This window comes from Bufo bufo, chromosome 2, assembly GCF_905171765.1.
Source record: "Bufo bufo chromosome 2, aBufBuf1.1, whole genome shotgun sequence".
NCBI classification, from domain to species: Eukaryota; Metazoa; Chordata; class Amphibia; order Anura; family Bufonidae; genus Bufo; species Bufo bufo.
The window spans coordinates 278,806,235-278,822,541 of record NC_053390.1 but is presented as its reverse complement, the minus strand read 5'-3'; the positions used below and the strand labels follow the sequence as shown (position 1 = coordinate 278,822,541).

The 16,307-nt window shown below is 43.6% G+C and overlaps 1 protein-coding gene across 6 annotated transcripts in view; it reads right to left on the bottom strand.

Annotated features, from left to right (window-relative positions):
• GIT2 (GIT ArfGAP 2) overlaps positions 1-16,307 on the bottom strand; it is a 114,478-nt gene that overhangs the window by 81,177 nt on the left and 16,994 nt on the right. For all 6 annotated transcript variants that reach the window (XM_040416582.1, XM_040416577.1, XM_040416579.1 and 3 more), the window contains exons 2-6: positions 13,703-13,836; positions 8,495-8,607; positions 6,000-6,105; positions 3,868-3,954; positions 581-711 (exon numbers count right to left, since the gene is read on the bottom strand). In XM_040416582.1, coding sequence (XP_040272516.1) covers positions 581-711; positions 3,868-3,954; positions 6,000-6,105; positions 8,495-8,607; positions 13,703-13,836 — 571 coding nt within the window. The remainder of the gene's footprint in view (positions 1-580; positions 712-3,867; positions 3,955-5,999; positions 6,106-8,494; positions 8,608-13,702; positions 13,837-16,307) is intronic.

Genomic DNA, 16,307 nt, shown 5'->3' with positions numbered 1-16,307 from the left:
CTAGTATTTTTTATTTTAGCAAGAAATGGTTAGAATGACATAAAAAAGCAACTTAAGTGATACATTACAGATTCCATGGCGCTCCTGTTCAAATGATTCCCAGTCCCCATCAGTCTCTGCTTTCTGGTCCCTCTTGACACAATGGAAATGACAGCTCAAACGAACCTCAGTCACAACAGTGACCAGCCTCAGCCAGAGATTGGCTAAGCAGTCATATCCTGTGTGTCAAGCGGGAACAGGAACTAGAGACTAGTGGGGACCCAGGAAGTTTCAGAACGGGAGCAGTGAACCAGTGTGATGAGGATTACCTCTTTTTCTTTACTTTTTTTATTTTATTTATTTTTTAATACTGCCCAGAACTAGGGGTGTTTTCAATTTCGGAGTACAGGGTTCGCGTTATCTAAGAATTCAGTTATGGATTCCGCTACCACGGGCCATAACTTATGGCCCGTGGTAGCAGAATCCATAACGGAATTCTTAGATAACGCGAACCTTGTACGCCAAACTTGAAACCACAAGTTTGCTCAACACTACCCAGAACATGAAAGCTCTGAACATGAAAGAACTATGTTATCCCTACCTTGCATAGTCAATAGGCGTTTTCCCAGCAGAATCAGGTGTGCCTGGGTCTGCACCATAGACCGTGAGGAGCTCAGCCTGTAATATCTGTCCTGCTTTTGCTGCCACATGAAGAGGTGTACTTCCCTTTTCCTGAATAAAAAAACATTATCAAAATTATACATTATCTGTTCAATAAGTAGGTTAAATATAGAAGATAGACTTATTGAGGAAGAGAGAGGGCAGTTTTCAGAACAAACAACAAAACTACAAAGTGCTACCTCTGCCTCAAATCTTATATCTCCACACCCAATTACTGCCTACAAACTTATCAAAACTATCACAGAGAAAAAGTGGTCTTGCAGCGCTTGGTCTTCAATCACAGCTTCCATTACATTAACAACAGGTTTCAAAGATAACATGCTGAATGTCTTCAGAGAGCTACTGGGAACTTATTTTAGTCATGTGCTATTGAGACACCAACAGTGGGATATGTTGAACATGCAGAGTATCCCTGGTTGTACAACAGGACCACACAAATGTCACACTATGGCAAGGGGTGGACTGAGAACTTAATGTACCCCTGAAAAAAATAAAATAAAAGTGGCACCATATTTTAGGCGGGTCCAAAAAGAATGAAGGCGGGACAACACAAGTAGGTAGGGACAACAGAAGTAACCAAGCCCAGCAATAACATAGTGCAGCACAAAATACTGCATCAGCAGAACCAAATTCCAGCGCCATACAAAATATTGCCGCCCACGCTATGAAACTGTATCATGCTCCTGAGGACAGCAATACAGCTAAATTCAGAAGGGCACCTGCGGCCACTGGCCTGGTGCATAATCAAAAAATATATAACATACTATAGAACATATACTAGTGCTAATTCTATGCTAATTATATAAATGGGAGATTCTTGGCAAATACATTTTGTACAAAATCATTTGTGCCTGTCCGCCCCAGGAAGGCGATCTCTATAGGACAGGAACCTACGCTAAATGCTACCTTTTTTGTTGCCAATTGGCCCCTATTAAATTCAGGGGATGCAGGTTCCACATGCATGCTGAGCCCACTCTATATTTTACCTCTCCCGGTACCAAATGGCCTCCAATGAATACAGGGAGAGCCTACCCCAAATGTTACCTATTTTGGTGCCAAATGGCACCCCCCTTCTTTTTTTCTTTGTATTGATGATGCCCTTGATTAGTATTGTGGGTTTGGGATTGTCACACCACATACCAACATAACTACCTGGCCCAGTTTGGCATGAGCAGTAAAGATCAGAGATGGGACATTTACAGTTATATGAAAAAAGTTCTAATAAAATGTGCTTTGTTATTTAGGCTGCTTTCACACAGTGAGATTTTCTCAGTTTCGTAAATAATTTGTCCAACCCAGGATTCATGTACACCCAAGTATTTAGCAATGCTTCTGGAGCATTTTAAAACCTAGGTAGTCACTTACTATGTTGAAATTCAGGCACAGATAGTTGCGCCACTATCTGCGACTTGACTCCGCTCACACCAGGTCTAAAATTATGGGCGTAGCGTGTGCGGGGAGGGATACGGGCCAGCAGGTCCATCTCATTCACCATTTTCTACACCTGTTTTAGGCGTGGAAAAAAGTCTAAATGTAAGACAGCTCAGAAGCGGTCTTACACTTAGAACTGGCGCTGAATGTGCCGAAGTTATGGAGAGGCCCGCGCCTCTTCATAACTTCGGTGGATCCACCTCCAGTTTAGGGCTTTATTAAGACTGGCATCTAAAACACCAGTCTTAATAAATGCGCCCCTTAGTGTGTCTCTATAGCAAATATTCTGATATCCTCAAAGTTGTTTGCATGGGGGCATTTTGTACAAAATCATTTGTGCCTGTCCATCCCAGGAAGGCGATCTCTGTAGGACAGAAACCTACGCTAAATGCTACCTTTTTTGTTGCCAATTGGCCCCCCATTAAATTCAGGGGATGCAGGTTCCACATGCATGCTGAGCCCACTCTATATTTTACCTCTCCCAGTACCAAATGGCCTCCAATGAATACAGGGAGAGCTGGCTTCGTTTTTTTACTGGAACCTACACCAAATGTTACCTATTTTGGTACCAAATGGGCCCCCCCCCTTTTTTTTTTCCCCTTTGTATTCTATGGATGATGCCCTTGATGAGTATTGTGGGTTTGGGATTGTCACCACGTATACGGATATCCTCAAAGTTGTTTGCATGGGGGCATGGTTTACACTAACCAAGATTTCTTGAAAAGATCAGCTTTGTCAATAACCAGGCTTTATGTGCCTGGTCACAAAGAGTTTGTGAAACTTTACACTTACAATCTCATCTCCTTAACTGGCACACCTTTTGCCAATTAGCTTTTGGAGAAGTACAGTATTTTCTGCTTTATAAAACACTCTTTTTCCCCAAAACTGCGGGGAAAATGGCAGTGCATCTTTTAAAGCAAATACTAGTGAGCACTTTCATTATGAAAGCACTAGTCTGCAGGAGGCACAGGGAGCAGTGACTGTAGCTCTGTATTCATCGCTCCCTGGTCTTCCTCTGGGCACCACGCTACACGGTCCTGACTATGTACAGTGTCAGGACCTACTGCAGCACGGGCCCAGAGAAGACCAGAGAGCGGTGACTGCCCAATCTGCAGAGTGGCGGCCGGGCAGGTGAGGTAAGTTAATGTATTTCATCTCTGATGGGGGTCTGATCTGAGATCTAACATGGTGTTCTGATCTTAGGTTTGATATGGGCATCTGATTTGAGGTCTGATACAGGGGGTTGATCTGAAGTCTGATCAAGATTAGGGGTCTGTTCTGAGGGAAATATTTTTTTCTTATTTTCCTCCTCTAAAACCTATGTAAGTCTTATCAGGTGGGTCTTATAAACACAGCAGTTTACTTACTTTGTCGCCCTGCACTGTGGATATTTAACTAATATGCTCCATACAAGAGACACCACTGACATAACTGTCTGTGTGTTATTAGTTTAGTTAAGATTGTTTGCCCATAATTGTGACTTGGATAAATCAGACCACATTTTATTAGTAATTAATGCAGAAATCCAGGTAATTTCCTTATTCTTTTTTTGCAAATGTATCTTCAGATCAGCACCATAAATCATACGTTCCGACCCAGACTGCCACACACTGATATAACCAACAGGAACACTATAGCAGCAGTGGATAATAATTCCTTAACGTCGATTATGCAGATTACTAAAAGCATTAGCTGCCAGTGCGCATAATCCTATTTGAGTGGCTTCAGTCCAAAATTGCTTAAACACTAGCACTTAATATACAAGCAGGAACTTACCGGATTAAAAAAATTTGCTTGTGCTCCTAGGGATAAGAGCCGCAGACAGGTCTCTAGGTTACCAGTCCTAACACTTGAATGAAGTTGCTGGATAAAAAGGGGGAAAAAAAGGGAATTGAAGAGATAATCAAAATGATATGTAGACAGTTAATCTTAAAGGGGTTTTTTCGGGTTCTAAATACTGATGACTTATGTTCAAACCAGAAAGGATTCCACAACCAGCAATCAGCGGTTCCCCGATCGGCACCAGAAAAAAATTAAATAAACTGTGGATGGAGTCGGAACGCTCAGTCCACTGTGTAGCTGCGGTGCCAGAGTACTAAAGCTCAGCTCTAATTCAAGTAATAGAGGGTTGCTTGGGAGTTGTGATTCAAGAAGAAAATGCAGCTCAAAACTTAGTACAAGATATGTCAAGACAAGTATTTCTGGAGTTTCCTAAACATTGTACATAGATAAAATAGGGAACGGAGTAGCTTGTTCTTCAAGAGTGAACTTTTCCCTTTACAGTGCATTCAGAAGGTGCAATTAAAACTGCACCACAAAAATGCATTAAAATTTTTTGCTGGAGTTTTTGATGTGGTTGTAGCTTTACGGTCCATTCACACGTCCGCAGTGTTTTCCGGTCCTGCAAAACACCTGGCCGGCACCCCAATAGAAATGCCTATTCTTGTCCGAGTATAGGACATGTTCTTTTTTTTTTGCGGAGCTGCGGACCGAAAGTTCGGGGCTGCGGACCAGAAATGCGGATGTGGACAGCACACTGTGTGCTGTCTGCATCTTTTCCGTTCCCATTGAAAATGAATTGGTCCGCACCTGAATGGAACTTTTACAGGTGAAACACATTTAACATGTTTCAGTTTTTTTTATGCGGTAAAACTGACCTGTTACCTTTATTCTCTGGGTCAGTAAGATGACAACAATACCACATTTATATAATTTTTCTTGTGTTTTAATACTGAAAAAAAAAAAACTTTTGATGTTTTTTTCCCATTACGCCATTATGTTTTGGTTTTTTTAATTGCTTTATTATTTTTATTTTGGGGAAAGGGAGGCGATTTAATTATTATTATTTTTTTTTTTAAAGCTCCCTAGGGAACTTAAACATGCGATCATTAGATTGCTTCTCTTATAGACTCCAATGCATTAGCATTGGAGTCTATCAATATTTCACCATGTTCCTATAGAGCCTTGCCACAGGCAGGGTCTCCATAGGAACATAGCTGAGACAGCCTCGGATCCTTCAGGGAGACCGATACTGCCGCAGCGAATGAATGTCTCCCCCGATCGCCACTAGGGGGAGCCGTTCCAGCCCCTGAAGCGTTGCGCTTTCGGGTTTTTGGCTCTCATATTTTACCACTGCATCTAAAGGGTTAAATGTCTGCAACTGGCTTTATGGCAAGTCAGAGACATTAGCCCTGGGTGTCGGCTGTTTAAAAGAGCAGGCACCCGGTGGCTGTGAAGCCCACTGCGCTTGTGAGCAGGAACCGTATTTAAATACCCGACTTCCTCTGTGAATTTACAGTGGGCAGTCGGGAAGGGGTAAAAGAGGACCTGTAACCTCTCCTGATATGTGTTTTAGCAACTACTTATATCCTCCTTGGAATTCTGAAGCATCTATTCTTATGACTATAATGTGCCGTTCCTTTATCTTTCCTACTGGAAGTTATGAAGGAAATTCTAGCAGTTTGCAATGAAGGTCCAGCTGGATGTTACCAGTTGGGGGGCGTGTCCCATCTGAACCTTCATACCAAACTGCTGGTTAATCATTGATAATTTCTAGCAGGAATGATACAAGAATGGCACATCTTAGAGTCATAATAGATGCTCCAGAACTGTTATTACGTAGGGCATGCAAATAGTTACTAAAATAGACATGTCAGGAGAAGTTACGGGCTCTCTTTAAAGAATACCAGCCTCATGTAAAACCTGAATGTGCAATATTCGGCAATGTAAATGCAGCAGATATTCAGAACACATCTTGTAGCGTACATTATGCTAAACATATCCTTTCTTCACAGATCACTGAGCAAGAGATCAGGATATTTGCGATAACAAGACCGAACTGGCCAACCGATTTTTTTTTTCTTTTTTTGCAAGACAGAAGAATGCTGAATGAGGAAGAAAATGTTTACCTTACTAAGATCTTTGGCTGTGACACTATCATCATCTCGACATGGTAAACGGTGAACAAATGCCAGCATTTGATATTTCGCTCTTATAAACTCAGCTTTGTTTGGGCTGTAAGCAAAAATTACAAGTTTAGGGACTTCTTCCCAAAGAAACAAGCACAATGACATTACTGTCCTCTGAATTCTTACTTCCTTTCTGAGAAGTACAAAGTTCTAGCATTATAAAATGACATGCAACAAATCTACTTTCATCACTGTACACATAGAAATCAATGGTCTTCTGCACAACTGCAAAGGAAACCAGTCATTTTATGCCATAGATATCTATTTCCAATATACAAGAACAGCTTGTAGTAATTCCAGGAATGTGTACAGGTATTTGCCTCGGAGGTTCAATACATACAAGATACAGTATATGCGTAGCTGTATCATGGAAAAGGATACAACTGAATGCAATATATACCTATGGCGTTGTCAATATGTAACAAGCATATGTCACCAGTATTCGAGTTGCAAGCGAGGGGTTGTGTCTGGCAAGGCAGGTATTTTCCTCCCAGCATGTGCGGCTGGGCTGGTTTCCAGCCAGGTGAGGTCAAATACCGGACCGGAGTTTAAGTGCCAGTCCGGGTTTTGGCAGCACCTGGCTGTCCTTAAATAGGCAGCTGGGCTCAGCAGAGAGTTTTTGGAACCTGAGGCTTTGTGCCGTGCTGGAGAGCTGAGAGACGCATGCTGTGGAAACAGGCCCCCGAAAGCCTGCTGTGGACTACTGGAGGCAGAACTGCCAGCAAGGTGACTTGTGTTATATGAACTTTCCATTGTGTGTGAATGAACACCAAGACTGCAAAGTTACGTGCTGTTTTGTGCAATTGCCTCAAGTGAGAATAAACACTGACGTTTTGAGTTAAGAACTTGTATTTTGCCTCTGTACTGCGCCCGCTTACCCTATCTACCAGAGTGAAACCCCACAATATAGTATGGCCTACTAAAGGGAATGTCTCACCACATATTAATTTAAATGCCTTTACAGATGTGTGCTTGCCTGCTGACTCCAACATACTTTGCCCCATCTGGATTGGTGGCCCCATTGCAAAGAAATTCATGTTTTTATTTTACACAAATTACCTGTTCGGTGCAAAGAGGGAAACGCCATTGCACCTAAAGCTCCACTCCCTTTCCATGTTGGCCGCGCCTCCCAGCTTCTAGTGACATTGCCATGCGGTGTTGATGTAATCATACCTGGCTCTGAACTTTCATACCTATGCATTTGCCTCGGGAATCAGTGCATGAGCAGTACAGACCAGAAGCTTGCAGAAGGAATCTGTACTGTGCCCGTGCTGAGGATGTTTGTGTTTTCAGGCAATATCACTGGCCACACCTAAGTAAGAAACCACTCTAAAGCAGCGGTGGACTGGCCATAGACCATACAGGGAAATTTCCTAGTGGACCCATACCCAGGGGGCCACCCAAGGCTCATGGCTGTAGCCAGGTACATAAAGATGCTCTCAGTACTAATTAATGTAGGAGCATCAGGTGCTTATGCCCCTGACCAGCGTCCACAGTTGCCCTTCTGGATTCAACTGTATTGCTGCCCTCAGGACAATGATACAGTTTCATACTGTGGTGCAGGTGGCAGTATTTTATGCTGCACTGAGGTATTTAGTTCTGCTGGGGCGGTATCTTGTGCTGCGCTGTGGTATCTGGTTCTGCTGGGGCAGTATTTTGTGCTGCGCTGTGGTATCTGGTTCTGCTGGGGCAGTATTTTGTGCTGCACTGTGGTATCTGGTTCTGCTGGGGCAGTATTTTGTGCTGCACTGTGGTATCTGGTTCTGCTGGGCCAGTATTTTGTGCTGCACTGTGGTATCTGGTTCTGCTGGGGCAGTATTTTGTGCTGCACTGCGGTATCTGGTTCTGCTGGGGCAGTATTTTGTGCTTCACTGCAGTATTTGGTTCTGCTGGGACAATATCTTGGGCTGCACTGTGATATTTGGTTCTGCTGGGGCAGTATTTTGTGCTGCACTGTGGTATCTGGTTCTGCTGGGGCAGTATTTTGTGCTTCACTGCAGTATTTGGTTCTGCTGGGACAATATCTTGGGCTGCACTGCGGTATCTGGTTCTGCTGGGGCAGTATTTTGTGCTGCACTGCGGTATCTGGTTCTGCTGGGACAATATCTTGGGTTGCACTGTGATATTTGGTTCTTCTGGGGCAGTATTTTGTTCAGCACTATAGTACTGCAGGCCCTATCTACACGTGCTGCCTACTTGTGTTGCCCTGATCTCTGTCAGTTTGGACCCACTTACAACAGAGCCACTTTTAGTTTTTTCCAGGGTCACTTTAGGGCAGAGGCAGACTGGGAACTTAAAGGGGGTGTTCAGGACTTAAAGCAGTATACTCCAGGACTATAATCTTTTCTCTATGTAACCGGAGGTATACTAACCTACAGAATACAAACATCAAAGAAGTGGAGTTAGAAACAAAGTAGAAAACAACTTTGACTTACTGCAACTTATCCTGGGGATTGGCTTTCCGTTTTCCACTCATTATGGATGCCGGGTCCAGCAAAGAATGTTCCCATATTGAATTCGCTCCATTACTATACAAGGTCTGTACCATCTATATGCCAACATAGAACACCATATAAGCATACATTAGTGCAACATAATCTAGTTGTCAATTATGGACAAGTAAATAGTTAACTCTATTACTTGCTACAGACGTCCTGAAGAAGGGATCTCCCAAAAGTAATATAAAAAGGTGCCTTAAAGGGGTTCTCCAGGAATTAAGAAAATGAAAATACTTAAATATTACTTTACAATAAATATATTCCCAAATACCTTTCATTAGTTAGAGTGGCTAGTTTGCTCCGTAGACAAATCACTAGGAGAAATAAAATGGCCGCCATCCTACCAGTACACACATAACCTGTCCTAATCACACAGGAGGACAAATTACTTCACAACACTGAGCTGAAGAGCTGCCTCATCCTTCTCTCTCCTCTGTGGGAATGGAAATGATGAGGAGACATGAAGTACAGAGAGGAGGGTGGGGGTAATGAGCAGCAGCACTTGTATGCAGTCTCCATTACCACAGCTCCATATCCCCACAGCCTGTCCTGTCCGTCCTCTCTGTACTTCATGTCTCCTCTGAACTAAAATTCCCCAGATATTCAGCTAAAGATATTATCAGCTGTATTCAGGATTATAATCACTGACAAGTAGAGCAGAGAGGAGTTGTGAAGTAACTCGTCCTCCTGTATGATTAGGACAGGTTCTGTATGTACTAGCAGGACAGCGGCCGTTTTGTTTCCCCTGATGACTGCTCCCCCGACAAAACAAGCCATTATAACTAATGAAAGGTATTTGGAAATATATTTATTATAAAGTAATATTTAAGTATTTTCATTTTCTTTTTCTATTTATGCAAATTTTAAGCATCATATAATAAAAGTTTAGCAACTTACTAAGGCTACTTTCACACTAGCGTTCGGAGCGGATCCGTCTGATGTTTCATCAGACGGATCCGCTCCGATAATGCAGACGTTCGCATCCGTTCAGAACGGATCCGTCTGCATTAAAACTTAGAAAATTTTCTAAGTGTGAAAGTAGCCTGAGCGGATCCGTTCAGACTTTACATTGAAAGTCAATGGGGAACGGATCCGCTTGAAGATTGAGCCACATTGTGTCATCTTCAAGCGGATCCGTCCCCATTGACTTACATTGTAAGTGTGGACGGATCCGCTCGCCTCCGCACGGCCAGGCGGACACCCGAACGCTGCAAGCAGCGTTCAGCTGTCCGCCTGGCCGTGCGGAGGCGAGCGGAGCGGAGGCTGAACGCCGCCAGACTGATGCAGTCTGAGCGGATCCGCATCCATTCAGACTGCATCAGGGCTGGACGGAAGCGTTCTGCTCCGCTCGTGAGCCCCTTCAAACGGAGCTCACGAGCGGACAGCAGAACGCTAGTGTGAAAGTAGCCTTAAAGGGGTTGTCTCACTTCAGTAAGTGGCATTTATCATGTAGAGAAAGTTAATACAAGCCACTTCCTAATGTATAGCGATTGTCCATATTGCGTCCTTTGCTTGCTGGATTCATTTTTCCATCTTATTATACACTGCTCGTTTCCATGGTTACAGACCACCCTGCAATACATCAGTGGTGGCCGTACTTGCACACTATAGGAAAAAGCATCAGCCTCTCTGGTGGCCAGGACCATGGGAGCTCACATAGGATAGTGTTTTTTCCTATATTAAGCAAGCACGACCACCACTGCTGGATTGCAGGGTGGTCTATGACCATGGAAACGAGCAGTGTATAATGTGATAGAAAAAGGAATCCAGCCAGCAACGGAAGCAATATGGACAATCACAATACATTAGGAAGTGGCTTGTATTAACTTTCTCTGCATGATAAATGCCACTTACTGAAGAGAGACAAACCCTTTAAAGGGGTTGGCTCATAGTCTGCCAGAGTGAGAGCCCTTCTTTGTTCTCTCCGGCTCCCAGAGACTGGTCTATAAATAGGCCGTGTCTGATTTAAGCTTATGTTCAAATGTGTTGGATTTGCCTATGGCAAAACAGACATGTATTTACAGGATTCACGCAGAAATCTGAGGCGGACACTCTCATTTCGGCTGCAGACGTGCAACAGCTGAGCTGGCAGGTGTGCATGAGAATTGGCCCCACTGAATGAGGTGAATCCATGGCTTTTCTGTGCAGAATACTTAAGATGAGTGAACATGATCATCCTTTTCGCAGATAATTTTTTCCATGGTTCAGATCTTTTCTGCTGCAGGTTAATGGGATATAAAATACCCTATTCACTAGCATTCGATGTAGAGTGTAAGCAGATCTGACAAAAGGTTAGGCACAGAAGCTTAGAATTTGTTACAACTATACCTAGTTAAAGCAACCCATTGTGGGCTAAATACACATTAAAGAGGACCTTTCATGTATTTTTTTTGTTTAAAGAGGACCTTTCATGGGTCCAGACGTTATGAAATAACTAGCAGGTTATATAGGGCATAGTGCAGGGATGTAATATCGCTTACTAGTTTGTCTGGGCGCTGTGTCCCTCATTCACTTTTGTGGCCTGGTATGCTAATGAATAGCATCGGTGCAGGGAGGAGGAGATGCCAGGGTTTCTCAATGGGCATCTCTTTCTCCCTGGCTGTAGCGCGGTCCAATCGCAGTGTACAGCGTCACAGCCAGGGAGAAAAAAATCTCACCTTCTGCCTGGCTGTGACACTCTCCTCTGTGATTGGACAGCGCTACAGCCGAGGAGAAGGAGACGCCCACTGAGAATCAGGGCATTCCCCTCCTCCCTGTACCGATGCTATTCATTAGCATACCAGGCCACAAAAGTGAACGGGGGGCACAGCGGGCAAACGGAGCGGCGCTCAGACAAACTAGTAAGCGATATTAAATCCCTGCACTATGCCCTACATAACCTGCTAGTTATTTCATAACGTCTGGACCCATGAAAGGTCCTCTTTTATTAAATACCTTTACTTGCAGGGTACGCTCCGCTGATGCTGCCATCATTGGTCTTTTTTTCCAAATACCCCTCTCTCGCCCAGTCGCAGTTTTCGCGCTCAGTATGTCAATACTGAGCATCGATACAGGGAAGAGGAGACGCCAGGGTTTCTCAACGGGCGTCTCCTTCTCCCTGGCTGTGCCGCTTTCTACTGTGATTGGACCGCGCCACAGCCTGGGAGAAGGAGACGCCCATTGAGAAACCCTGGCGTCTCCTCTTCCCTGTACCGATGCTCAGTATTAGCATACTGGGCGTGAAAAACTGCAGGGGGGCACAGCGGGGCATGCGAGATGTATTTGAAAAAAAGAGCATACCCTGCAAGTAAAGATACAGTACTTAAAGAATATATATATACATGAAAGGTCCTCTTTAAAGCGTTGTGCAGTATTAGGTTACTGATGACTTCTCAGGATAGATCATCAGTATAAGATTGGTGGTGGCCTGGCTCCTGGCGTCACGGCACTTGTGCAACCTTTAAAAATATTTATTAGCAATTAGTAATTACACCTTACTGTACCAGTCAAATGAACTGGAGAGGAATGTGTAATTTCACTGCAAAGCCACGACAATGTTGATAAAGTGCAGGTAGACCTTCAAGAGGATGCAGCACTTGCACAAGCGCCACAGCCTCTTCAGCCAGCTTATTGACAGGGGGTCCCGGGAGCCAGACCCCCACCGATCTGATATTGATGACCTGAGGATATGTCATGAATAGCCTGACACTGCATAACCTCTTTGAAGGAAGTGTTTACAACAACTTATCCTCTATGGACAGGATAGTGGGCAAGTGCCCGATTGACTGGTGTTCGACCAATGGAGCCTCTGTAGATCACTAGAATAAGGGCTCATTTGAATGGAGCGACAGACATGCATGTGCCACTCCATTAAACTATACAGTATGCGACTACCAGAGATAGTCAAGTACAAGCACTCAGCTATACAGAATCTCAGAAAATCCCTTTAAAAAGGTGAGTGACCCCCTGCGCTTACTGTGTGGTAAACAATGTCACTGCAGTCCCATTTTAATGGGCAGGGGTGCAAAACAGTAAGGACCATACTTCCCCATAGCGAGCGTCATTCACCACCATAGGAAGCAGGTGTGCAGACCTTGATGTACAGTCTCTATGCTCCAGTCATGTTATCACATGAAGGTCAAAGATCTCCAGTCCAGACGGGTGTTTGTCCCTACGAGTGTTTACATGTCTTAACGCCAAACTGTACATTTTATTTATTTTGGCAGTCGCTAAAGGGCTTTATTCCGCTACATATGTCTTTTTATGGTTCTGCTACAAAAGTCTAGTATGGGTGTCACATGGGGGGGTGTAGCGGATGCTTGGCTATCTAATATCAGGTTTTCAAAGGTAGGGGCTCGCTCTGTCACCAGATCACACTCCCCCGTGTGGCACGAGGGGCTAACTGTGACATCCAGATCTGCTAATTACATGAGCCTCAAGCAGGAGGCAGGTTCTAATGGGGTTTATTGCCATGTATTACTGAAGAGATCAGAGGATTGCCTATTTATGACTCCTACTCGGGCTGAAAAAAAAAAAATACAGAACAGTACAGTTTTGAAAAAAGTTAAAAAGAAGAAATACAAGAAACTACATATCAGTTACAACAACTAGGGATGAAACGTCCGAAGTCGATTCACATAAAACTCTGTTAGAATACTGTACGAAGCGAGCGCTCCGTACAGTATTAGAATGTATTGGCTCCCATGAGCCGAAGTTATTGTTTCGGGTAATAACTTAAAAAATTAATTTGTACTGTAAAAAAAAAAAAAAATTTTATTCTCCGAACTCTGGTTCGGTTCCAAGTGGAAGTTGTAACTTACAACACGAGCCATACAAAGTTATATTATTTATCAAATATGCCAGAATTGCTGCTCATTGTTTATTCTCCTCCTAAAAATGGTATAAACTGCAATCAAAATTGGAATCAATAAAGATACAGTGCAAAAGTTGTAAAGCATTGCATTAAAAAAAACTGTACACATTAGGAATTGCTAGAATTCTACTGACCTGCACAATACATCAATTATACCATTAAGTCAATGGCAAAAAATAAAAATCGCAAGAAAAAAAAAAAAAAAGCGAAATAACCCATTCGCTGTTGATCACATGAACAAGGACTACCTAGCCAGACCATAACACCTCTCTGTAGTAAGCTTGAACCATTACCTGTAGTAAGGTAGGAGGCCATGGCGTGTGTTTAAGATGTCTCACTTGTGAGATATGTCGCCCCAGGCTCCGGTGTACACTACAGCATTCGTCACATATCAGTACACCTCTGTTAATAGATGCCCAGCGAGGATCTGCAAAGAAAAACATAATATGCAGTAGTACAGAATTTCCATTAAAGGGGTTGTCTCACTTCAAGTGGCATTTATCATGTAGACAAAGTTAATACAGGGCACTTACTAATGTATTGTGATTGTCCATATTCAGTGTCAGACTGGGGTGCCTAGGGCCCACCAGTAAAATTTATTTTTGGGGTCCACCGTATGGATACATTCAAATATTACCGGCTCACACAGGTACCAGATGATTAAATATGGGGGTCCCTGCAGAAACTTTGAGAAGGTAGGTCTTGGGGAAAAGAGGACACTGGTGGCTTTCCTCTATACCTAGAAGTCATCTCAGCTCTGATCGGGTCTATAATAATATACTGGTAAGTTTCTTTAACCCCTTAGGGACTCAGCCCTATATCACCTTAAGGACTTGGCCATTTTTTGCAAATCTGACCAGTGTCACTTTATGTGGTGATAACTTTACGCTTTTACTTATCCAGGCCATTCTGAGATAGTTTTTTTGTCACATATTGTACTTCATAACACTGGTAAAATGGAGTAAAAAAAAAATTCATTTTTATTTATACAAAAATACCAAATTTACCAAAATTTGGGAAAAATTTGCACATTTCCAAGTTTCAATTTCTCTACTTATATAATAAATAGTAATACCTCCAAAAATAGCTATCAGTTTACATTCCCCATATGTCTACTTCATGTTTTGATTATTTTGGGAATGCCATTTTATTTTTTGGGGACGTTACAAGGCTTAGAAGTTTAGATGCAAATCTTGAAAATTTTCAAGGGCTCCCTCCCTCTGTCACCCCATCCTGTCCGGGGGCTGCAAAAGCACAGCAGCCCCCCGATGGGAGAGGGAGGGAGCTCCCTTCCTCTTCACCTCTTCCATACAGCGGTCCCTACGGACCGCGGCATGGACGAGGTTAAAACGGCGGACATCTGCACAGATGTCAGCCGTTTGAATCGGAGTATCAGCAATGAGCTGACACTCTGATTCAACCGCTCGGCCATCCTGAAAACTGCCGCCCGCCTCTCGCAACGCCCGAAACTTAAAAAATATGGGCACTTTGAGGTTTCTGATCCCTACGGTCACGGACCACAGGGATCAGAAACTTGCATAAGCGCTAAAAATCGCAGGTCTGAATTGACCTGCGGTTTGTAGCGATCGACAATGCGGGGGGGGGGGGGGGGGGGGGGGGGTCACAGGACCCCCCTAGGCATTGTCACAGGGTGCCTGCTGAATGATTTCAACAGGCACCCTGTTTCGATCACTGCCAGCCGTGCGGCAGTGATCAAAACTACACAGGACGTACCGGTACGTCCTGGGTCCTTAAGGACTCGGGAAACAGGGCATACCGGTATGTCCTAAGTCCTTAAGGGGTTAATAATCTATCAAGTGTTTTCTATGAACATAGGCTGGTTGAGGTGCTGTACATTGTATATATGTATGTAGTGCAGTAAATCTAATGTGTTCTGTGCCACTTGTGCAGGCGGTGGGAGAATAGGGGCCCACCTTACTCAGGGGCCCAGCCTGTCCATATTGCCTCCTTTGCTGGTTTGATGCATTTTTCCATCACATTATACACTGCTCGTATCCAGGGGTTACGACCACGTTGTAGTCCAGCAGCGGTGGCCGTGCTTGCACACTATAGGAAAAAGCGCCGGCCTCTCTGGTGGCCAGGACCGTGGAAGCACACATAGGATGGTGCTTTTTCCTATAGTGTGCAAGCATGGCCACCATTGCTGGACTGCAGGGTGGTCGTAACCCCAGGATAGGAGTAGTGTATAATGTGACGGAAAAATTAATCCAGCCAGCAACGGAAGCAATATGGACAATCACAATACATTAGTAAGTGCCTTGTATTTACTTTCTCTACATGATAAAAAGCCATTTGCTGACGTGACACAACCCCTTTAACGGAAAAGTGTCCATATTTTTTTTTAAAAATCCTAAAATCCCTCAGTTTTCACACCAGTCACTAATAATATATCAAGAATCCATGTTGTGAACAGATTCCTTTTTCAGCAGCCTTTTCATTTTCATCACAGGAATGATAACAATGACAGGCAACACGTATACACAGATAACTCAGGATTCACAATTTGCAATATGTGATGTCACAACTTATCTATCCCCTTGCCAACCCTCAGACCATAGGTGACACATTTACTTTGAAGAGAACCTTCCTCTACTTAGGAGTCCAGTAGGTGGTCCTACCCTGTGACTGACAGCTCTGTATAAAGGCTACCAATCACTGATAAGACTGCCCACATGACTAGTAAGCTCAGAATGAGCACAGATTTATCCAGGAGCCGTCACCTCTCCTGACATGTCTGTGATATTAACTACTAGTATTCCCCATGTAATAATTCAGAAGGATTGATTCTTATGGCTCTGTGTTTCTCCATTATTTCTTTTAGAATTTATTAAAGTTATCTGGCCTTGAAATTGACAACCCCTAGGGTCCTCCTCTGTC